The sequence below is a fragment of the Lissotriton vulgaris genome, unplaced genomic scaffold, assembly GCF_964263255.1.
Source record: "Lissotriton vulgaris unplaced genomic scaffold, aLisVul1.2 SCAFFOLD_7660, whole genome shotgun sequence".
Lineage (NCBI taxonomy): Eukaryota > Metazoa > Chordata > Amphibia > Caudata > Salamandridae > Lissotriton > Lissotriton vulgaris.
In genome coordinates, this window is record NW_028246181.1 from 53,496 (window position 1) to 79,535 (window position 26,040).

At 44.2% G+C, this 26,040-nt stretch overlaps 1 protein-coding gene across 1 annotated transcript; it reads left to right on the forward strand.

Annotated features, from left to right (window-relative positions):
- Window positions 1–2,783: 2,783 nt before the first annotated feature.
- Window positions 2,784–5,642, forward strand: LOC147666113 (uncharacterized). The gene has a single exon (XM_086949291.1). It carries the CDS (start codon window positions 2,880–2,882, stop codon window positions 3,957–3,959), a length of 1,080 nt encoding a protein of 359 aa, XP_086805417.1. The 5' UTR covers window positions 2,784–2,879; the 3' UTR covers window positions 3,960–5,642.
- Window positions 5,643–26,040: the final 20,398 nt, after the last annotated feature.

Below are 26,040 nucleotides of genomic sequence, written 5' to 3' on the forward strand. Positions count from 1 at the left end.
GCCACTAGTCGGCGTCGACTGCAGACAATCCAGAATGCTGCCGCCCGCCTGGTCCTCCGGCTGCCCAGACGAGCCGCCTCAAAAAAATCTCTACAAATACTCCATTGGCTTCCGATCAATGAAAGGATCGATTTCAAGGTCCTATGTATTGGTCACAGGATCGTACATGGTAAGGGCCCTGCCTTCCTTCGGAACCTCCTCTGCCCCTACACGCCAACCAGACAACTCCGCTCATTAGGAGCAGGCCTCCTCGCTGTCCCCAGACACAAGAGAGCCAGAATGGGGGGGAGATCCTTTCGCTCTTTGGCGGCTCAGAAATGGAACTCTCTTCCCCTGAGCCTAAGATTGGAAACATCGGAGCTCATCTTCCGCAGGAAACTTAAAATATTCCTCTTTCCTAAAGAATAGCCCCGCCTTTGTCTTCTGACTGAGCAACTAGTTCTTCTGACAGCGCGGGGACACACTGACAGTGTAACCAGGCGCTATACAAACTCAGAAATAATAATAATAATAATAATTACCACTACCTTCAGCCCCAGTAGGTAGATCTGCAGAAACGTGGCAACATAAGGGCATTGCAAGTATTCAAACATTACTATGGTAAGAGCACTGGCATAATCAGAGAGGCTCTATCAGAGCTCCTCTATAAGGAGATTGACGCCATAATTTGTCACTACACTTCACGGCACTAAAGGGACAAGTGGATTTTATTACAGGACAAGTCGATTAATGAAGCAACCTGCCCCTTGGACAAGTAGATATTTTTTATTAAATTCCACAGCCCTGGTCTAGATCATGTGACGGTATGGGGTCAGCTTTGTCTTTGGCATATTTAGCTGCTGATTGCAGTTGTGCAGTAAGCTTTTCAGTGTCTTTTTAGGCTCTCTTTTTCTGTCTTGATTACCTGGGAAGAAGGTGATCGGTCTTACTTTTGAGAGGTTTTTTAGTAGAAAATATGATTTGTTGCTCCAGAGAAGTATTTATAGCTATAGTGAGTATTTTATAAGTTGTTTTTGTGTGGTAAGGGTATGTTATGTAAGATTGGGAAAGGTCATCAATGTCCACCTCTAACATCTGGTTTGTTGTCCTGTTGAGGCGTATAGTTGTATTTGGCAAAGGCATAGAGATCCATCTAGGTGTGCTTGATACTGTATGTTTGTGGTGGTTGAAGTTCTATGCGGTCTCCTAGTTTCCTGAGCCGTAGTTATTTCAACTGCCAGCTTAAGGTTGGCCATGATATTCCATAACTCTTGTCTTATCTTGTCTTTTGCTGACTCTTAAGTTGTTAACACATGCTTGCCCGGGAGAAGTAGCATTGTTTGTGGTGCTGGGAAGGAAAGACTCTTATGAGGGTGTGCATGCTTGTTCTTTGAGATATTGCTTGCCTGGTTTGGGGAGTTGTGCAAAGCGGTATACCGCACAGTGAGTGGGAGGAAGTTTTGATCAGACACTTGAATAGCTTACAGATGGTTACTGATGTGCACAAAACTGTTCATCAGAATTTCCATCTTTAGACCTCAACCTAGTGTTCCAGTGTTCTCAAGCTTTCTATCTCGAAAATGCCTTGAGCCCTCACATCCCTCTCTCAAAATGAACTCAGACTCTGGATGTCTGTATTAGCTAATAAATGTTATTCCTTTGTTACAGTTTGCATTCTTTAACAATCTCTGGTTTTAAATCCACAGGTGATTGAAGAGTGGGCGTAGAAGACAAAATGGTGATCAGTAATAAGCAAATAATTGAAAACTATTAAAGGACCGATGCTAAAGAAGTAAAGTTGCTTCAGAGCTCCAACAAGAGGAAAGTATCCAGGAAAAAGATGTGGTGAGGAACTTGGATTAGAGTAAAATATAGAATGTGAAAGCAGTTTTTCTAAATAGACTTCCTGCTGCTCTAATGGTAGATGAGGAATGCCCTAGAGATGCTGACCCAGGGCAGGAAGACCATCTGTCTGAACCAGAGAGGACAAGCATCAGTCTAAAGTTCTATCCGATCCAAGAGAAGATAATACACACAGAACTAGGGGGACTGGAAGAGTTTTTAACAGACCTCAGCAAATGGAACACTTGAGCACCATATCCAGTGAATGGTCTTTAAATCAAAAACAAATATCTGTTCATCACTTATACAGTGTTAATGAAGCTGCTTAAAAGACCAGGTGGTCAGGTTAGGACTAAGATATATGCTAGTTACGAACTAGCGATCTGGGATCAAGGGAAGGAGAATGAGGGAAAATAAATGCACCTATGTGACCAATTACCTATTGCTTGTAGTTCAGGTCCACATGTCCACTATCATTCTTGCCCATTAGATGTGACCTCAGGTATTTGTTACCGGGCAAGACCTGCAAAATCATTAACATCCTCATTCTAGTCTTATATACAGGCATAGAAGACATCCGTAAGAACGGTGACCAGCAACAATGTGCTGCTACTGATACACAAAAGTATTCTGAATGTTCATGCCAATACATTATGTGAATATGTACTTAGTTTTGAAATACTGAACACCAACCAAAGACCTAATTAGTGCTTCATTAACTCATAAACAAATATGTATGAGAAAAGGGTGAGAGAATCCACATGGATGTAATAAAGATGCAATAATCCCATGAGATGCTTCCCCATAAGTACCAGGGGCTGCTGATATTAAGGTTGTAGGGTGAATTAGGTTGCCTACAGAGGTTATAAACTGTGAACTCCACAGACAAGTGATCTTTGGCTAAATAAGTGTCCAAGTGTTAAGTTGAACAAGTGCACCACATTTGAGTGGGTGATGCTAAACACATGCTGAATAAGATTTAGTCTTGTCTTCTGGTGTGTCTGCTAGAAAAATCTCAACTTGGAGATATTAACTTCAGAAAGAAATCTTATCTCATAATGGAATGTATACAAGATAAAACCGAACTTGGCGATATTAGCACTGAAAAGAAGTCTCATACATGCTCTGAAGGTGAGAAGAGCTTTAGTTGTAAATCCAGTCTCAGTCAGCATGAGAAAATTCACACTGGGGAAAAACGTCATCAGTGTTCTGAATGCCAGAAACGCTTCACTCGCAAACACCATCTGACTCGACATGTGAGAACTCACACTGGGGAAAAACCTCATAAGTGCTCTGAATGCCACAAAGGTTTCCTGTGTAAATTCAGACTTACTGAACATGAGAGAACGCACACTGGAGAGAAACCTTATCAGTGCCCTGAATGTCACAAAAGGTTCACTCAAAAATCCAATCTCAGTCGCCATGAGAGATCTCACACTGGACAGAAACCGTATCAGTGCTCTGAATGCCTAAATAGTTACCAATGTAAAACAGATCTCACTCAACATGAGAGAACACATACTGGGCAAAAATCTCATAAGTGCTCTGAATGCCAGAAAACCTTCAGTCGAAAAAAAGTTCTCACCCGGCATGAGTTAACCCATACTGGGCTGAAATCCCATCAGTGCTCTGAATGCCCAAAAAACTTTAGTCGTAAATACCTTCTCACTCAACATGAGAGAACCCACACTGGAGAAAAACCATATCGCTGCTCTGAATGCCAGAAAAGATATTGGCTGAAAAGTGGTCTTAAAATTCATGAGAGAACTCACACTGGGGAGAAACCATATCAGTGCTATGAATGCCAGGAAAGCTTCAGTTATAAACTCAGTCTAACTTTACATGAGAGAACTCACACTGGGGAAAAACCATATCACTGTTCTGAATGTCACAAAAGCTTTAGGGAAAGAGCTAGTCTCACTCACCATGAACAAACACATACTGGGCAAAAACCTTATCAGTGCTCTGAATGCCTAAAAGCTTTCAGTTATAAAACCAGTCTTATTATACATCAGAGAACTCACACTGGGGAAAAACCTTATCAGTGCCTTGAATGCCAGAAAAGATTCAGTGTGAAAAGGCACCTTACTATTCATGAGAGAACACACATTGGGGGAAGAACCTATTCAGTTCTTTGAATTCCAGAGAAGCTTTAGTTATAAAATAATTCTCACTCCACATGTAAAAGCCAATACTAGCTAAAATAAATGTATGAGTGTTATGAAGGGATGTAAAGATTCAGTTGGAAGATCCATGTTATAAAGGAAAATTGTTTATTAGTGTTCTGAATGCCAGAAAAGCTTTATTCATAAAATTAATTTCAATTAAAATGAAAGAACGCGTCCTGTGCCAAATCCTTGTAACTGTTCTGACTGTCAGAAACACTTGAGTTGTAGAATGGATGCCTTTCGACATGAGAGAACCCACACCGAGTAAAAATCCTTAAAAATATAACCTTTGCCAGAAGCACTTGTCATATCCATTGCAGTGGTTGTACACCACTTATTCTAAGAGCAAAACTGGTTTACTTCCAATCTCAAAAAGCTGACGCTGATAATTCCTCAAGTAGGTTTTTGGTTCTACCAAGCACAGTCCACAGCCCCTCTTCTCAGGTTCATGGGTTACCTTTGCAACAGCTTTGAGAATGACTTGATGTTTTCCTTTTTTTCTTTTAAACATATCTTTATTGCACATTTTATAGCTTACGTTTTAACGTACCTCTCCAAGTGGACAGTCCATTCTTAAGATTAATTCATGTCACGTCTTATACACTGATCAAACATTTATACCTATATTCCTATCTTTCCCACGTAGAAGACACCTGCGGAAAAATGTACCCAACTGATCCCCATTCCCACATCTTATAGAGAATAGAAAGATACTCCACTATCCCTCTTCAAGTGTAGCCACTCACCCGTCGGAGTTGCCCACACCCATGACCCTTTCCTCCTAGCCCTTCGCCTTTTTTTGCATACACTGCCACTTTCGTATGATAAATAGCTATTAGAAGAGTGAGCCATTGTTGGACCTATGGTGCTGAGAGGTCTTGCCATGCCGTAGCCAAGCTTAGCCGAAAATCTGTCATTACAATAAACACAAATGCCTGTGCCTGGCTAGGGACTGATTCATTACTAATCCCCAGTAATATAAGTTGCGGGCTCTGTACTATACATAGTCCCAGTCCTCCCTCCAGGAACTCAGTAATGTGCCCAATGAGGCAACCTTGGGCTGGGCAGGTTGCAAACAGTGTATCAAATGCGTCCCGTATGAATGGCATCGGGAACAGTGCTTGTTTCTGGTTCCAACCCATTTAGCTATTTCCCCCAGAGTGTAGTACAACTTGTAATCCATTTTAAAATGCTGTACTTGCAGGAAGGCAGAAATTAAGATTATCTGTGCCAGATTTCTGGACTCCGAGAGGCCTGGTATTATGATAGAGAGGCAATGTTACAGGTTAAAGAAGACAGAATGCTGATCATAATGTGATTACGTGTGTGACAACTTTTGGCACAGAATCCAATGATATCAGAAAGATTGTTCTTAAGAACTGGCATTTGATAAGCAAGGTTCACGCACAATTAGAGAAACCGAGTTTTGCGTTTAAACAGGAGATCATCTAGTTAGGGCATACAGTGAACCTAAAACTACCACATTACAGGATATGTGAGGCCTTATGCCAGTGGTGGGACATTACCCATGTGGGCACTGTGCCGCCTGTGCTACTACTCTAGTGGTAAAATCATGCATTCTGAACGATAATCAATGGGTGTTGAAACATCATTTTAACTATGTAGTATCCTGGGTTGTGATGATTTATGCTGTGCCAGTGGAACCCTGCCTGAATGATGCAAGATGGAATGTTGGGAGTGGGAACTCACAGTTGGAGAAGGGCTGAGCGCCTAGCTGGGTGCTCCTGGTGGGGCTATCTACTGCTTTGTACTAGCTTATATCTACTGTACTTGTAAGCTGTAACTAACCAGAATAAATCTACCTGAAACACTACTACCACAGTCTGGACCTAGTTACTACAAACTGTTTGTCGAGAAATGTAATTTACTATATCCAATGCCCGTGCCTATTATTTTACATTGGGGAAAACTGCACAAGAGGTGAAAAAAACGCATAATGCAACATCAATCATGAATACGATGCAAAGGAACAACTGCACCTCTTGTAGAGCACTACTTGCTTATGTCTCATGCTCCAACAGATATGAAATGGTTTGTACTAGAGATTGTTAAGGGTTCTAGACGGTGTCACAATGTTGATCCCCTGCTCACACTGAAGGAAAACAGATGTATCTGGTCTGCTAAGACTGTAGAGAAGGGACTCAATTACTTTGTGGAGTGGTATACTCTGGCAACACTGTATCTCTAGATTTTTGTGAGATTTTTGCGAGGCATTTGCTACTGTGATGTACTGAAGAACTTTATCCTGTCTGGTCTGCGTTGGATTTGTAACTAAACAGATGGTCCTGTGGTTTCCTATGTTCTGAGAACTGTGGGCTTCTCATTTACGATCCAAGTATTGTCCCAACATATTTAGTTTTGGTTGAATCAAGTCACTGACTAATTTATATCCTAAATGCTGATCTGTCCTTAAGGGGGATGGTTTATTCTCCCGTTGTATTTCACTGATTATGTAATCCATGACTTTTTACTGTCACGATCCCTCTGCACTCAATTTATATTCTAAATGCGATCTGTCCTTAAGGGGGATGGTTTATTCTCCCGTTGTATTTGACTGATTATGTAATCCATGACTCGTTACTGTCCCGATCCTCTGCACGTATGAGTGCAATGATTCAATCATCTGCCCTAATAGTCTATTAATAGTTCCAAGATGGCGGTCACGCCATGCCGTATCTCACGTAAACAGGGTTAAAGTTCAGCGTGAGGCTGGCAGTTTCAAACAGACTTGGAGATTGATTCTTCATGCATAATACGAAATGTTTTGTAAGAGAGTATATGGATAGATGAAGTCGGCAGTGATTAGATTTGTTTGATTTTTCTTTTCTTCCCTTTCTACAGCTACGAAACGGTTGTTGTTGACACAGGTAAGAGGGACTGCTGCGTTGGCCTTTGATTGATTTTGGCGTCCTATGATGATATGAGTTACAATTCTGAATTTTAATATTGACCCTATTCTTTTCTTTAGAGACCTGCTTGAGAAGGCAGGATGGAAATGCAATTGGATATATAGAGTAAGGATTCTATGTTGCGGTGTTGGTCACAGGTGTGTGCACTATGGGCACATTGGGTGCTTACAATTGGTTTTCTTTCCCCCACATATTGGTGGACTTTTAGTTGTAGTATCTGGAGGCTTGTGTTTCTAATTCGACATGTTTGGAGGGTCAGACACTGAAGTTGGACTGCGGTGTGAGCAGACGATACTTTTAGAACCCAGGGAGTATTCATTGTTGTGTATATTGTTTTTATTCTATACAGGAATGGTTGGATACTAAGCAACACTGTGTCCTGAGGGTTGTATTAGAGATCTGTATCGCCTAGTAAAGACCGAAACGTCGACTTCCTTACACCCGTTTTGTATATGTTTGTCAAAACTATAAAAAGATTTCTGATTGAAAATTGCGATTCTCATATTAACATGACTAGAGAATCTGGATTTCATTAAAGACTCGGAGGACGACATTATGCATTGTACCTTTAATGCAGACCCCAAGCAGCCGCATACATCACAATATAAAATATTCCAAATAGAACAAAGGCAACAGGTAAAGTCCATGAGGCAACAGCAATCAGCCTCTTTTAAATGAACAGACAGATAAGTTCTTATAAACTTGAGACGTCAAACTACGGAATAGTCTTCGTAAGTAGAACAGAAGAAGCAGGAAGATAAAGGAATCCATGAAGTAAAATCCAACCAAGATGAGGTGGTAAAAACACGCAATCAGAAAAGATAAGGAAATTAGTCCAAGGAGAAAGGTGAAACTCAAATATTCATAGATACAAATTGATAAGACATAGAATAAAAAAGCATTACAATAAAATGTATAAGATAACATTGTAAATAGGAATGCCACTAGAGGTGGGAGGGGGGATAATGTCAGCCTCCGAGTCTTTAATGAAATCCAGATTCTCTGGTCATGTTAAATAGGACAATTGCAATTTCATTACAAGATCGGAGGCTACATTATGCATGTTGGTAGCGCTCTAAAAACAACATCAGACATGTGTTGAATAGGTTTACAATAGTGATGAGCAAAGGTACTGGCATTGGACCAGTCAGCAGCTTTCAGGATGTCGTCCAACTTACCTCCTGACCAAAGGGATTTACTGGCCACTGTTCTAGACTCACTTTCTGAAGGACCCTCTGAATCTTTGCGAAAGGGGGGAAAGCATATCCTCTGATTTATTTCCAGGTTTGAAGGAAGGTGTTGAAGACCAGGTCGGGCATCCAGCTGAAATAATTCTGGAGTTGGGAAGTCAGTCTGCAAAGAGATCTACCTCTAGAGGTCCCCACATTTTGTTCAGAGTGTTGAAAACAGAAGGGTCCAGTTTCCAATCGCTGAAATCTGAGGAATCTTAAGTTTCAATCCGCAGAGGTGTTCACCGCACCCGGAAGGTACTCCCCTTTGAGAGCAATGTTGTGTTCCAGACAAAAAATCCAGAGCTTCTTGGCTAGGTCAGAGAGGTCCGCAGATTTGGTGCCTCCTAAGCGGTTGATATAAGCCACCACTGACATGTTGTCCATCTTCAGAAGGACGATCTCCCTTGAAGGGAATGTCTGAAGTTCATGAGAGCGTAGAGTCCGGCTGTTAATTCTTGATAGTTTATATGGTGGAGAGATTCTTCCCGAGACCAGAGACCCCCGGTGTTCTGACCTAGAAGACCGGCACCCCAGCCATGAAGGCTGGCATCTGATTCCAAGACAAATTCTAGAATTGGACCAAAAATAGATTTCCCATTCCAAGCCTCCAGTTTGTTCAACCACCAATTCAATTCTGAACAAGAATCCTGGTCTAGGCAGATATGATCCCCGTACCAAAGCCCGGATCTCAGAGTTCTTGCTTTGATTCTCTGAAGAGCTCGATAATTGAGGGGACCGGGAAAGATGGCTTGAATGGAAGACGAGAGAAGGCCTAAGAGTCTGGACAAGTCCCTGAGGGACAAGTCCTCTTGTCTGAGAACATGTTTTATCTGCTTCTTTATCTTTGAAATTTTCTTTGAGGGGAGAAGTAGGAGGCAACGGACTGTGCCGACCGTGGACCCCAGAAATTCTAGAGATCTTGAGGCAATCAAGCATAATTTCTCCTTGTTTATGATGAAGCCTAGACTCTCTATGAGGTTCATCGTAAAGCTAAGATCTTGGCTCAGTTGTGAGCAATCCTGGGCCATAATGAGAATATCGTCCAGATAAATGATTAGACGAATGCCCCATGACCTTAAATAAGAGACAACGGCTCTCATTCCCTTGGTGAAGCACCAAGGGGCGGAAGAGAGACCAAATGGAAGTGCCTGGAATTGGTATAGGGGACCTTTCCAAAGAAACTGAAGGAAGTATTTATGGATTTCTGCCATAGGAATGGTAAAATACGCGTCTTTCAGATCTAGTTTGACTAGCCAATCTCCTTCTAGAAGTAAGTCCCTGAGAAGATGGATGCCATCTTGAAATGTCTGTAAGTAAGGAATCTGTTCAATTCTCTCACGTTTATGACCGGTCTCCAACCTTTGTCCTTTTTTTCGATTACGAAAAGGTTGTTTATAAAGCCCAGTTAGAAAGGAACCTCCAATATTGCACCTTTCTGGGTCATTGATGAAATCTCCTCCTATGATACTTTGTTGATCTGGTGACAGGGGAATTTCCTTTGGGAAGGACTCCTGGGTAGGTGTATGCGAGAAGTCTCTTGAAAAGCCCTTTACTGTATTTAGGACCCGACGGTCCTGGGTAATTAATTTCTAATTCTTTAGAAAATATTTGAGCCTGCCGCCAACCTTTAAGGGGAAAGTATGGGGAGGTGGGGGGGAACACTCACCCGAGGAATTGTTTTGATTACTTGATCAGAATCCCTTGCTTCATTGTTCTCTACCTCTCTGGGGGTAGAATTGTGGGTTATTGAATTGCTGGTAGCCTCTGCCAAACCCACGTCGTCTGAAATTGGCCCTTTGGTTATACCGGCCGCAAGGTAGGCTCCGTCTTCCGGCCCTTCCAAAAGGGTAATACCGGTGTTGAAGACCTTAGCATGTTTTGTTGCACCTTGTCAAGGGCAGTGAATGTTGAGACATATTTGCCCAGTGATTTAATTAGTTCTTCTCCAAAAAGAAGTCCATTATGGTTTTTAGAGGGTTCCTTATCAGCAAGGTCGCTGAGTTTTGGGTTGATCCTGGTAAGGACAACTCTACGCCTTTCAGCGTTTATACTTGCATTAGTATTACCTAAAAGTATGATAGCCCTTTGGCTCCATCCCCTTATCATCTCTGTATATAGATGAGTACCCCGAGTATGGCTCTCTTCAGCTGAGTCAAGGATCCTTGTCAGAGGGCCAAGCACGTCGAGGAGACCATCGTGACAGTTTTTAAAAGATTTTTCTATTCCTTTTCTAGGGTCTCGCCCTAGTTTGAAAAGCAATTTTCCTTAAAATGTTGCTAGTTTCCTTTTCCAAAGGATTCCTAATCCATTTTTTAATGAACTTCGCAACATGTTCCTGCGGAAACCATTCTGAGCTCCGAGGGTGTTTGAGGTTCTGAGGCAAGAGCATTTCTTCACCTAGGGTATTGAGGATTACATCCTTTGAGGAGCATGGTGCATCCTCCATTGTGTCTCTAAAATCTTGGTCCTCCTCGTTGAGATCGAGGACATATATTCATCCACGAATTCAGAACCGTCTGAATCGCCATCAACAGTGCCATTATGAGCATTTCTTGTATGTGTGTCGCTTAGGACACCTGTATCTTCCGTGCGGCCAAGGACACCCATACGGTTCGAGGTGCGAAGACCTCCGTCACTCCATGAGGTGCTAGGACCTACTTTATTCAGCGAGGTGCCAAGACCTCACATGCTCAAGCTCTTTTCTTCGTGTTTGGTTTTCTTTAACCTCTTACCTCCTAAATCTGAGTCATCATGTAAAGGGTGTGTTAGTTCTTAGTCAGTGCGACGTTTATGGGACATGAAGTGAGAAAAGCTTTCCAGCATATAGGATTTCATTTCCATATGCAACATCTTTTTAAAGGAATCCTTGTCTAATTTCGCCGTGGGGGCAGAGGCCTTATCTGAGTCCGTGGAGGACATTTTTATGGTAATGGTTAACAGAGTATATGTAAAAGGGTAGTCTCTCTCTTTTTTTTATGTCAGTTATTTCAATTAATATTTTCAATTAATATCATCTCCGGTAAAGAAATCTGGGCCAACTGTCTCCTCTGCGCTGGTAATCGCTATGCTCGTTACCATAGGAACTCTCCCGTTGCCTCCGATCGGCTTAGCATGGGCCAAAGGAGAGAAGAAAAGCACTTGGTAACAGGGCGATGTCACGCCACCTCTGCCAGTGGCCTTTCCTCTAACGGTCCGCTCCGGATCAAAACGTAGACGAGGAAACCGAAGAGGAGCATATCAGCTCAAAAGTAGGTTCGAAGCTGGTAAATCTTGGGCAATACTCACCTTGTTAGCCTATAAAGGAAGCAGGCATATATTTTCATAACTGGGCATACATCTGCACAACGCGCGCTCGCCTCAGTCAAAAGAAATACAATAAAACAGTAAAAAAATTAACTTTCGGAAGACAGATTAAACGCGCTAAATGCGGGAGTAAAATTGGATGTCGAAGAACAGGCTCAGACAAAGGATAGGTAAGGGTGATAAATCTCCATAAATTGGAGATCAGTAATGGGAAGGGTGTGAGCGGGAGGATGGGGGGGATCAACCGCATCAAAGATACACCCTAAGGATAAAAAGGATCTGTTAGAACTGGGATTTCTGGTTGGCTAAGGCTTACGCCAAAGCCAGGCAGAAACCACCATTCTAGTCAGGGCCAGGGAGTCACACGCCAAGATAACCCTGCTTCACCCCCTTGGTAGCTTGGCACGAGCAGACCGGCTTATGCCGGAGGCAATGTGTAAAGCATTTGCGCACGCACACAATAGCAACAACATCCTAGGCACACCACAAAAGGAACTCCACACAAGGTTATATAAAAATAACTTTTGTATTGTCAAAACACATCAGATAGTAATGACACCAGCGGCGGTGCGTCCATTAGGGCGTTTGGGCGTTGCCCTCCCAATGCGCACCGCCGCCATCCCGGGACCGCCACTGTGTGCCTAGAATCACACATTCAACATGTAGTTTCTGGCCGGCCGGTCACCGGGCCGGACCAGAAAAGGGGGGGGTGGGGCTGTGCAGACGCGCAAGGGCGCCTGTCCTCTTTCGGACAGGCCATTTTCCTGCCCGGTGGGAACATGCGCAGTAGCCCCCCCTTGGGAAACCGGGGGTTGCCTCATGCCGCAGCCCCTGGCCTCCTAATGGGGCAGGGAATTTGGCTGCTCCAGCCAATCCTGAGCTGGAGTCAGTCAGTCCGACCTGCCTGTCTGATGACGTCTGGCATGACGTCAGCTCCTTAGTCACTCTCACCCCGGCCCGCACCCGCAGCCACTGCCACAAACAGTGCTGCCCGCTTCAAACGTGGTGTTCCGTGTTCGTGCTCCTGTCCTGATGGTGGTCGTGGTGGTAACTCTTCTGAATCCTGCCTCATCGTGGAGCTGGCCTGGACTACTACCGTAACTGGCGTTACCGTACTGTAACTGGACATCGAGAACTACTGAGGTGAGGTGAGCCGTGATGGTGATCACAATGGCGATTACCGCCCTTTTCCTTGTGCATTGTTTTTCAAACTCCCACCACCCGTTAAGTTTTACCCATAATCCCCCACAGGCAACACTTGTTTAGATAGGTGTCTTTGCTTGTACTCCTCTTGGACTGTTCGGCTATGGAAGGTACCGTGTGAATCATTTTCCTTTTTTTTTAACTTAATTCCTACTTGCCTATACCCGTCCCATCTGCTCTGTGTCTCTCTCGATCTCCTCTCTCAGCGCTCCTCTGTCCCTGCTGTCCGTCTCCTCTCTCTCTCTGCTCCCAGCCTCCCTCTCCCCTGGTCCTGCTCTCCTCTCTGTACTGCCCAGCACCCTCCTCCCACTCTCTGTTATGGAGACGGTAACTCCACACAAGGCTAATCTACCGACGGCCCCACGGGATGCTCGAGCCAGCGCTTGAAGTTTGCCCCTCTATGTCCATATTAATGTCACATGCATCCTAGTATTAAATAATCATAATAATGATTTATGAGACGTACATCACAAATTTAAATTATGTAAGTTTTCAGATAATGTGCGGTGCCATCACCCTGCTCAGTAGCACTCGTATTATTAGCATTGGGTGGATGAAATGCGGAGTCAGCAGAAGAGTCACATTTCTGGAGATCAAAGTGTGTGAGCCTCGAGGCTAGGCTGCAGCCCTAAATGGAACAATAGGTTTCACTGTGAAAAAATACAAAATTGTGTTTCCAGAAGTTCTCCAGAGAATCTAAATACTACCATTTTAACAAGTTTCTGTAAATCCAAATGAAAGGAGTTGACAACTGCTTCCTGTAAACATACACTCCTAAATGATCTTCAGTTTAAGAAAATGTGGTCTATTCTGAGATATTGATTCAGTTACCTTTTCAGTGATGCACTATGCAAGACCTTTCACCAATACATCCATTCATTCATTCCTCCATGAATGCACTCAGTCCTGTTATAAGAGTGGAGCACTCACACATCTGTTGGCCTGCAGGTCAAATTTCCTGCCCAACACATTATCCTATTATAATCCCAGGACATTGCTTTATTTTCCATGGAAACCATGCCCAGTATGCGCATCTCGTGCAAATCCTGCCCCATTGCCAAACGCACCAGGTCGTGGTAACCTTGCACAATATCTTCTCAGGGATAAACTGTTTCCATGTGTCAGCTCTTTCTTTGATTTTCTTTTTCTTTTCTTGAATGCAATTTACTTGGGAGATTCGAAATGAAAGACCTACCTTATTCAATCTTGAATGAATTTAAATGCTTCATATCTTATTCCAGAGCTTTGAGAGGCTAATTAATGGGGATTTTAATTAATAAGAAAGCAAGGTATTGCAACCTGTTTTAGCAGCAGATTCAGGCCTTGCTGAGACTGCCATGGGTTCAGTATGTACAACAGTATCTTCTTGCAACACACTTTGTAAAATATTTAAAAAATGGAAGCATCACAGAACAGTGCTCTATTTGCATCTAAGTAAAGCGCATTTCACTGTTCTAATGAATCATTAATAGCCTTCAGGTAGCACAACATATCTTTGATTATTATGTGACTCGTGTAAACATGGCGGAGGCCAAGAACTTAACATAAATTGCTCGGTAATCTTTCTGAAGTAAAGATGTGGCTAGCTTCCGAAAGTGTTCATTGTGGGAGCCTGGGTACCTCCTGGGAGGGCCGGCTCAAGTAAACGCTTGGCAATCTCACTTTCCCATCAAATAGATTGGGTTATTTCCCCAACTAAAAAGTCCCACTTAAGCTTTTTTTCCTGACAGCTCTGGCGATTGTAAAACACTGGCAAATATCCCCAAAGAGCAGGAGAATACGGTTGCCCATTAAACTGTCGTCGCAGGGGGTTGGCCGGGGGTGTTCGGGTACGCGCGCCGCTCTCGCTAGCTAAAGTGCGGAAATCATTTTCTGCCCAACCAGGTTCAAATGTCACCAGCCGCCACTGGACAGGCCTTTCCTCCTTTGCACTCCTGGACAGGCCTCTCCTCCTTTGCACCACTGGACAGGCCCTTCCTCTTGGTCAGCTTCCATGCGCTGCCTCCGAGCGCTGCCTCCATGCGCTGGCTCTAGGCGCTGCCTCCGGTCAGTGCTTCTAAAGCTGGGGTCTCTGAGCCGAGAGGGTCTTGTCTTAGCCCTTCAGACATGGAGGCTCTCGCTCGGGGGCCTACTATGGCCGCCTCCCCCTCTTTGACCCCACAGACCTTTATGTTTATAATGTTCTCCGTGATGTCATTGTAGCGCCTTGAGGCCCTAGCGCTAGACGGCTCCAGCGCACGGACGCCTTCAATAGCAGGAATCCAGGAAAGAAGGTGACCCCCCTTCAAGGAGGGGTGGGGGGGGGGGTCTGTTCCCAGCCCCCGGTGCCCCCCAAGGGACAGCTGCAGAAACATGGGCCGTGTCTGGTGTGGAGGAAAAGAGGGGGGGGATTGCGGGGGGGGGTCTTACCTTATCATGAAAGTCTGGACACATCCAGGGGGTCTGTGGCGCCACGGGGGGGGGGCAGGGTCTGCTCGCACCCTGGTTCTTTCTGCCGAGGCCGGGGGCTGATGGGAGACAGGGGCTTCAATGCTGCCCCTCATCTGGACTGACCTCTCCATGCCCTCAACGCTCTGCTCCCTCCTCCTTAGGGCTGTTCCTCGGCAACCGATCCATCCGAGGAGCATTTATTTCTTGTCCCGGCAGAGAGACAAAGAACGCACAGAAATAGAAAGACCTTCCCAGGGTTCACGGGCGGCTGGTTTGAGGGGGGGCAGTCGAGGCGTGTCTGTGACTGTGCAGCAGGTGCAGCGCACCGGGCACAGAAATAGAAAGACCTTCCCAGGGTTCATGGGCGGCTGGTTTGAGGGGCGCAGTCGAGGCGTGTCTGTGACTGTGCAGCAGGTGCAGCGCACCGGGCACAGGAGTGGAAAGACCTTCCCAGGGTTCAGGGGCGGCTGGTTTGAGGGGCGCAGTCGAGGTGTGTCTGTGACTGTGCAGCAGGTGCAGCGCACCGGACACAGGAGTGGAAAGACCTTCCCAGGGTTCACGGGCGGCTGGTTTGAGGGGCGCAGTCGAGGCGTGTCTGTGCACAGCACTGGTCTCTCAAACTGAGGCCATTGGATACGAGTGAAAAGAGGCATTTATCTGTGGAAGGGAATCAGATGAGAAGATACACAGCTTCAAGCGGTGAAAACGAATCAAATATACTTTAGATTTGGCAGAACTCAAAACAAGCTCCCGCTCGAGAACCATCTCCACCAGAAAATAAAAAATATACATTTCTCATGGAGGCAGGGAGAGCGCGAGGCTTTGCATTTCTGTCTGTTTTAGGTCTTGGTGTGACGTCAGCTGCATGTGAGATGATGATGTCAGCAATATTTGGACCTGGATGATTTTACACTCGTGAATAACAGCCTCAGTCTAGGGGGGATTTACAGATAGATGGGTGGGGACATTAGAGTTTTACAATTAATACATTTAAAGATCACGGCTGATTACACATAAGTCGTCAAATGTTATTTACAGATATAAAGGTGGTCCCTGAGATAGGAGTTTGTATTAAACCATGAGTTGTACGCGACATGTGCACAGTAACTCATCACACACACATCTGGATCAATGATACTTATAGAGGGAAGAGTGTTTGTTTTAAACCATGAGTTGCACACGACATGTGCACAGTAACTCATCACACACATCTGGATTCAATAATACTTATAGAGGGAAGAGTGTTTGTTTTTGCAGAATGCGTATGGATGGCATTATGAGGTATAAGAATACCGACTCTTATACCTCTATTGGGCTTCACAGATCCCTGTACTAGGGATTAAAAAGGAGACATTACATTGGATTGAGCCATGTTGGCGCGTCACAAGAACTGGAACCCCAATGTGGGTTGGAATTACCACCACATTTCAAGATGGCGTTGAATCTGGAACATGGAGTGTTTCTTTGATTACAATAGATTACTCATAGTGACTGAATATTTTAACTTAAGTACATTGTGCTTTTTTCAGTTTTCACTCTACAGAAATTACGGATTCGAAGCATTCGGTATTGATCAGATTGGGTGTGTCGCAGTGTTTGATCGCATACTGAACCTGCCACGTTGCGTCACGCTCACGGTTTTAGATTGATATTAAAATCATTTATCATGACATCACTTGCAGCTTACACTGAGCACTAAATGTAATTAAGAAAACAAACACATGATGTATCGGCATCACAACTCACACAAAACAGCGCACTTTTGGTATTAAGGCTGCACTTTTAGTATCACCGAACCGTAAATTTTGTGTTAACATATCTCTCCATCATATTCGGGTTACAGTGGTCTTCCTTTTAAGAGGTATATCATTGTACAGAACAATTAGTCTCTTAATTTAAACCTTCAAAGCTATTGCCTTGTAGGGAGCTAATATCTGTCATATAGATGAATATGAAACATGTACTACATGCAAATTAACATAGCACATTAAATACATAGGCACTTTGTATGTTTTACATTTATACAGCCTTGAGGAAGTCGCGGGACAATCCCCCCAATAGCGACAAAACGCGTGTTGGCTTTGGCTGTTTTGACTACTAAATGGCAAGAACGATGAAATAAAACAACGAATAACCGGATGGAATTGTTGAAATTTTTACCTGTTTGACTATGACTATTTGAACTGTTTTCGGCCATAATAGGGAAACCTTTATGTAGATTTGACGTGTGCTGGGGAGTGTAATACTTTGTATATTGAGTTGAGGCTGAAGGTTTGTAGAGCTTGGTGGTTCTCTATACCTTTCAGCACCGTCCAATGCGAATCCATGTGTGTAAATTCCACCCGTAAGCGCCAATAGCCTAGGATTAATACCACATTTCGAGGTTTGTTTATGTTTTAGATATTGTTGACGGGAAACCACGCAGTGCATGCAGAACAGTGCACATGTGCATCACAAGTGTGCAAGGGTGATTCTTCATCGGGTACAAGCAAAATCTAAGAGTATGCAAACTTTAGTGATGGGCGCACACAACCACACACACACAACCACACACAACCCCACACACAACCACACACAACCCCACAACCACACACACACAACCTACCACACACACACACAACCACACACAACCACACACACACATAACCACACATATCCACACACACAACCACACACACAATCACACACAACCACACACACACTACCACACACACTACCACACACACAACCACACACACACACAACCACATACACACAACTACGCACACAATCACACACACTACCACACACACACAACCACCACACACACACAACCACACACACTACCACACACAACCACACACACAACCATACACACACTGCAATACACACACAACCACACACACACACACTACCACACACACACAACCACACACACTACCACGCACACACAACCACGCACACACAACCACACACACTACCACACACACACTGCAATACACACACAACCACACACACACACACACAACCACACACACAACACCACACACACACACACACACAACCACACACACACAACCACACACACTACCACACATACAACCACACACAACCATACACGCAACCACACACACACTACCACACATACAACCACACACAACCATACACACAACCACACACACACACATAACCACACACACACTACCACACACACAACCACAGACACAACCACAGACAACCACACACACACATAACCACACACAACCACACACATAACCACACACACACACAACCACACACACACATAACCACACACACACACACAACCACACACAGAACCACACATCCATACACACACTCACAACCACACCTGCACCCACAACCGCTATCGGGTGTCATGTCCACTGGTATATTCATTCATTTTATTCAGAAATTCAGAATGTACATAGACACCTTTCGGCCTCTGGGACGAAGGAATGAAATATTAAATATATTGACGCAGATTTACAATAACTGACGCATCCTCAGGGATGCGCCAGTTATTGTGCGCCATGCCGCTGCCACCATGGATGCACTGCATTTACAATGCGGCGCACCATGGGGCAAAAACGGCACAGATGCATGATGCTCATTGCTGGATGCATCTCCAACAGCTCCAGCAAGGCTCGGGTGCCTATCTGTAACATGCTGCGTCAATCCTTACGCCTGCTTCAAGCAGCATGGGCCCAAAAGTGACTGAGTGAAATCTTGTAGATTTCACTCAGCCACTTTTAGGAGGCGTTCCGGTGCAGGAATCTCCTAGATGCGCCACGTTGTAAATACCGCGCACAATGGCGCCTCTTTTGCGCCACAGTTGCGTCACTTTTGTGATGCAGCTGCGGCGCAAAGGAGGCACAAGGGGCTTGTAAATCTGCCCAGGGTGGAGAATGCTGCCCTGAAAAGGAGGCATGTTTCATGAGGGGGCCTCGTGCTGAGCTCCCTTCTGACGGACTCGGAGCTTGGTTTCGTGCAGCTTCAACACCGTCAGGGAGGAGCCCCGGAATAAACCATTCACCCAAAGGAAAGGCTATGTGGAGAAACATCTTAAAACATCCAGCCAGCCTCGGTCTTTCCAGACACTTTGTGATAAGGCGCAAGGTAAACGTCTCTGAAATGTGAATCTTTAAGGGCCTTTGCCCAGTCGGTGACTGCAGGGGATTTTCCAAGGATGGGGTGTATCCCGAACTCTTTCTCCTTGTCACATAAAAATATTTGTGCGTGGCTTAAACACGAGGCACAATGCAATAAAACCAATATATTCTTGTGGCATACCCCTGAGGGTCGGATGTGACGTCACGGTCAGAGCTGCCGACTTCGGAACTGGGTAACCAGGTACAAGTCCCTGCTTAACATCATGTGGTCTGGGCAAATTAATTAATTTCATTTCACCTAGCCTAAAAAGTGATCTGACATGGAGTAATTTAGGTGTTTTTTTATATAAAGCGCTCCAATGCCCTTGGGACGAGTTCGGGCTATATAAAAGCGCATAATAGACACTGTTAGTGAAACATGTAGTACCCCTGGTGAGGCCTGTGTAACAGCCTGTTTGTCTCGAGCTAACAGCTCAATGGAAAATCAACAAGCATTTGCTTAGCCAATTTGTGGTGGTGGGCCTCAGCAAGGCCTACCAGTGCTAGGGGTTCGCCCTTCTCTGCACAAGTCCTCAGACCAATAGAATAGAAGTTGGCACGGAAACTGAAATATAAAGCAAAGTACTTTATTAACCTCAAGAGGTGGAACTACATTCACACAACACCCTTCGGTAGTGTCTGAAGTAGCACACTGAACAGAAGGAACAGGGACCTTTTATACCCACACAGGGGCTCAAAAGAAGGCGGTACAAGTTTAAAGAAGGTTTTATGTACATAAAAGGTCGTACAGAAAATGCACAGTCAACAAGAAGGAGGAGCTAACAGTTGCTAATTCTAGTAAACACAACCTGACGGTTATAGACTAAGAACGGCTGCATGGGCAGCGGCAAGCTAAACTGAGCATGTGCAGAGTAGAATAAGCTAAATATAGCTTGTTCACAGGCAGAATACAAGAGCAAACAACATTAAGAATGGACAGAGCACATGGCAGACAAGATGGCTGCCGAAAACAAGATGGCTTCAGCTAGATGCTAACCCCGAATACTGCCAAATTACAACAGATTGGTTTCGCCTTTGGGACCTTATAAGTGTTTGGTAACCCAGCACAATATCCTTGGTGCAACAACATCAACTGTTATATGGCTGCACGCTCCTGCACCCTCTTCTGAGCCCGTTTTCTGGCAAAATAAAAAAAAGGCGTTAATAAAAAAAAGGGTGGGAGCAAAATAGCCATTGGCAAGAGTGACCTCAACCATTCAGTAGCCAGCAACATCAGTACCACAAGTGCTACACATGCACCATAGCACTAACCAGCTAACCAAGTAATTTAGCATCCATTAGGCGTGCTTTAAAGAAAGCAAAGGAACAAAAGGCGAGAACAAAGTAAGGACAAGACCAAAAAAATTGAGGAAATAAAAATCAAATCACCCCCAAAACTCCAGCCTCGGCCAGTCCAGTTCAACCTAAGCCAGCTCAGACCGGCCCTATTATTAGAGCCTAGCAGAACACGCCAGGGCTTTGGTTCCATCAGGGTACCAGCAGGGTACAGGTTAGTGCTCATAACCCACCAGAGTTGGCGAAATGTAGTCTGGCATGAGGTCAGGCAGAACGAGAGGTGGAGGAAAAAAAATCAAGCCAAGTCCAAAAAGAACAAGCATTTGCAATGCAATAGGTCTCGCATTAGGAAAGTTTGAGTTATTGTTATTGTAAATGACAAATTTTTTATTTAGGTTTTGCTTTTGAAAATAGTGAAAGTAATAGCTTTGTCATTTACAATGCCAATAGTTTTAACTTTCACAAATGTTACAACTATAGCATTTGTAATGCAATATGTGTTGTATTTACGTGACTTAGATGTATTGATATTACAAATAACAATGGCTTTTAATTTTTTTAAATAATTAATACTTAAATAAAAGTTATTGTAATTTATAATGGCAATAGATTAAACTTTTGTAAATAACTTTTGTGAAGATTATGTTCATTGTATTTTATTGTGGCGAAAATCCAAGAACAGAAGTGAAATATTAACATCTTTTTGTGACATTTGTAATAAAGCTTGAAACATTGAGAGAATATATTTGAACCAGGTGTTGAATGGTTGCACAGATTGATGCTGTGGTGGCGCTGAGTTGTGTTGTGGTGGCGAACAAGTGATGCTGTTGCGTTCAGTGATGCTGTGGTAGCGCATAGTGATCCTGTGGTGCCCCTGAGTGGGGCTCTATGCTATGATGTGTTTTGTTATGCTATGTTTTGTTATGCTATGCTTTGTTATGCTATGCTATGTTTTGCTATGCTATGCTATGCTTTGTTATGCTATGCTATGCTTTGTTATGTTTTGTTATGATATGCTATGTTTTGTTGTGTTTTATTATGCTATGTTTTGTTATGCTATGCTGTGTTTGGTATGCTATGCTATTATATGTTTTGTTTTGCTATGCTATGTTTTGTTGTGTGTTGTTAAGCTATGCTATGTTTTGTTGTGTTTTGCTATGTTTTGTTATGCTATGTGCTGTTGTGTTTTGTTATGCTATGTTTTGTTTTGCTATCCTATGCTTTGATTTGTTATGCTAGGTTTAGGTTTGCTATCCTATCCTATTCTTTGTGTTGTTATGCTATGCTATGTTTTGTTGTGTTTTGTTATGCTATGTTTTGTTGTGTTTTACTATGCTATGCTATGTTTTGTTATGCTATGCTATGTTTTGTTATACTATGCTATGTTTTGTTATGCTATGCTATGCTATGCTTTGGTGTGTTTTATTATGCTTTGTTTTGCTATGCTATGTTTTGTTATGCTATGTTTTGTTATGATATGCTATGCTAAGCTTTGTTTCGTTTTGTTATGCTATGTTGTGTTGTGTTGTGTTTTGTTATGCTATGCTGTTTTGCTATGCTTTGCTATGCTATGTTTTGTTATGTATGCTATGTTTTGTTATGCTATGCTATGTTTTGTTGTGTTTTGCTATGTTTTGTTATGCTATGTTTCGTTACGTTATGCTTTGTTTCGTTATGCTATGCTGTTTTGTTATGCTATGTTTTGTTTTGTTATGCTATGTTTTGTTATACTATGCTATGCTTTGTTATGCTATGCTTTGTTATGTTATGCTTTGTTATGTTATGCTTTGTTATGTTATGCTATGCTATGTTATGCTTTGTTATGTTATGCTTTGTTATGTTATGCTTTGTTATGTTATGCTATGCTATGCTTTGTTATGTTATGCTATGCTATGTTATGTTATGCTTTGTTATGTTATGTTATGCTTTGTTATGTTATGCTTTGTTATGTTATGCTGTTTTGTTCTGCTATGTTTGTTGTGTTTTGTTATGCTATGCTATGCTTTGTTATACTATGTTTTGCTATCCTGTGAGGGTGAGTGAGGGTGAGTGAGTGAGGGCGAGTGAGGGCGAGTGAGGGCGAGTGAGGGCGAGTGAGGGTGTGTGAGGGTGAGAGTGTGTGAGGGTGAGGGGGGTGAGTGGGGGTGAGTGAGGGTGTGTGAGGGTGAGTGAGGGTGAGGGTGAGTGAGGGTGAGGGTGAGTGAGGGTGAGGGGGTGTGAGGGTGAGGGGGGGTGAGGGTGAGGAGTGGTGAGGGTGAGGGGAGGGGAGGGTGAGGGAGGGTGAGGGGGTGTGAGGGTGAGGGTGTGTGAGGGTGAGGGGGTGTGAGGGTATGTGAGGGTGAGGGTATGTGGGTGTGTGAGTGTGAGGGGGTGTGAGGGTGAGAGAGTGTGTGAGAGTGTGAGTGAGGGTGAGGGTGGGTGAGGTTGAGAGATCCACAAAGTAAACATAACACTGTAGGGGAAAGTGGACAAACAAACACCCTTAACATAATTTGAGCCTCAGCATCGACTGTAATTATTAGCAAATCCCTATCTAGTAATTAAAAATAAATAATTAAACCGCAATCTCAGAGGGGCGGTGGGGAGAGAAAGAAAAAAGAAACACGGTTGGGATGGGTAAGTGTAGCATCTGAAACAAATGATGCAGAGCCTCGGCATCGGCGGCAATTATTAGCATATCATAGTTGTGACTGCTAGACACGTAGGCTTTGCAACAAAGAAGGTGACTGCAGGAGGAGCAACCGGTTAGGAGGAGCAGACAGGTGTCCCGACGAACAGCTGTAGGATGTGGCCTAAAAACAAGCACGTATTCTGTGTGCTGGGGCCTGTAAATAAGACTTGGTGAACTTGAAGGAGGCACCCTGCATGTTCCCCATGGCCAGCATTAGATTGGACCCCGCCCTCAATTCTATGATCTGTACAGTGTTCTATAGTATCCGTATGGGAAAAGTCCCGTATAAAAATCCCACATCAGTATCTATGTCATTTTTTGGTATATTTTACAATATTGTAATTGTGCTGAAATAAGCTCTGCCAGTACTGGGTAAATTTTTATAGCATTTGTTTTGTAGCAATAGCATTCATATCATTGTCTATCAATGTTTATAAAGCGTCTAGAAATCTGCGGAGGGCATCTGAGTGCAGAATAATGTCAAGAGGTGAAGAAGAGTAAAATAGAGACCGCTGTGTTTTTTTATAGCATATGGAAATAACATCCCTCGAATTTAGTAATGCATTAAAAATTAACCTGGATTGTATTTATAAATAAAGTACTTCTGCGTGTGGTGCTTCACCTTTTGGTAAAGTAAAAGACAACCATTCTAAGCCAATAATATAATACCACTTCCGCTGCATTTCTCTCACCGCGTATTAAACATCACAGAAGAGGTTTGTTAAATTACCTATTGTAAGACATGCATCAGAGCAGATTGCAATTCAGTGATATTAGCTCTGCTTGACTACTTCAGCGATAGAAATGTCAATGGCATCTCTCGCTTTATTTTCTTCTAGTATCGAGTTTAGAGGCAGAAGCTGACTCCACTTAGTCCTGTGTCTGTTAACTAGTAGGGGAAGATATGCACGATAAAATATTTTCAGATGCTGGTCACCATTTTATTTGCGCTCTCAGCCAGAATATATTGGAGTGCCTCACATGAGCATCAATTACATTACACTACTACACCAGGTCATATTAATATTTTGTTGGGATGTAATGTAGTTTTAACGATAGATGTGACCTAATGAGTTGATATTGACTGAAAAATCAGTGGGTATTTGAGTCAAAATGCATGGTAGACAGAAATGACACTTGATTTGTTGTCACTAACATAGCCTAGGCCATCAATTTAAAGAAAAGGCTGTGTGATCCCTTACCAGACACCGAACACATGGCATGTGGGCCTGCGGGGATATGAAGTATTGCAACCTCCATGTGTAGTCCCCTGTTGTTTATACATACCACCAGCCCGGAGAACTATTAACCTATTAACGGCCTAACTTCATCTCAGCACCAAAGTTTTGTCAGGCAAAAATGCGGAATATACAGCCTCGGCCAGACCAATAAATCCTGCTGCACAAAAACCAATTACTGGTTGCTCTCGCGGCCGGCATGATGGGCGTGTGGGGGGGGGTTAATGAGGTCATCGCAGGGTGGGGGGGTGGGCTGGGGGACCTGAATAAAAACAATATATAAAATAAAACTTACCGTCAGCCACCTCAACTTGGGTCCCGACTCCCGCTCCCGCCGTCCTGCATTATTCCAATCCTGCAGCTCTCATCTTCAAGGAAAGGCAGCCTCCCGCCCTCCCGTCCGCAAGGGGGGACCCAGGGAGAGCCGTGCACGAGCCTGTCTCTCCCTGGGTGTGTTCGCGCGAGGGAGACTGGGCACAGGGCAGGTGTGGTTGATTAGAGGGGAGGTCATAAATAGGTCCGGAGCCACAAATTAAACATAACACGGGAGAGGGAAGTGCTAAAACGGATGCCCTTAACATGTTTGGAGCCTCGGCATCGGCGGCAATTATTAGCATATCTTTATGTATTACGTAAAAATAAATAAATAAACTGCGATGTCTGCCGGCCTGTGAGCAGTGGGAGGGCGGGGCCTGCTTGCTATAACTTTTATCGTAGGCTCAACACCAGCACCAAGGGCTAATGTATCAAGCATAAGATTGACCCCAAGGCAGTCACCAGGCCAATAGTTGGACAAATTATAAATATGTATATTACATTTGTCAAAAGTATATAAAATCCCTCCTAATTAAGTCCAACAATGATTATTATAGCGCAAATCTTTTACCTCAAGGGTTTATCCGAGGGGGCCCAAGATCAAAACTTTTGCTTACTAGGTTTATCTATGAAATTCCATGTAACTAAATATCAGTCTTCAACACGAGGCAATACTCCGCTGTTAAATACCTAAAGTCAGGCAGGCCGGGCGGGACAACCGGAAACAGGAAGTAGGAGGGCGGGAGCCTACCCCGCCTCCCACGGAAGAGTCGCGATTGTTTGGAGCACCGGAGCAGGCAGGAGCCTACCCTGCGCCCCAGTGCCAAAGAAGGGAGGAAGAGTCCTGCTGCCGGTGAGAGCCGCTGCACCAAGGAAGCCGGTGAGTGGGGCTTCGCCTTGTTGCTGGGCTGCGAGGGCGGGGGGCATGTGTGTGCGCGCGCGCGGCGGCGGGCTGTGTATGTGTGTGAGCGTGCGTGTGTGTATGTGTCTTGGAGTCTGTGTGTATGCGTGTGTGTGTGTGACTGTGGGGGGGGGTTGCCTGTCTGGGTGCCTGCGTGTCTGCGTGTCTGTGTAAGTGCGTGTGCGCATGCATGCGAGTTAGGCTGACTTGCTGGGAGTATGGGAGGGAAGTGCACGGCGCGGCGCAGGACGGAACGTTCGCGTACCCAAATCTGCTCGTGACAGTTTCTTGTCCTCCATTCCCCCGTGTCCGATAGCTATAAGTCTCTGACCCTGGACGCATCCTTCGGATGCGAATTCCAGGGCGAGACCTAAAAAAGAGCAG

Coding starts and splice junctions, on each gene's coding strand:
- LOC147666113 (XM_086949291.1), top strand. CDS start 2,880: ATGGAATGTATACAAGATAAAACCGAACTTGGCGATATTAGCACTGAA.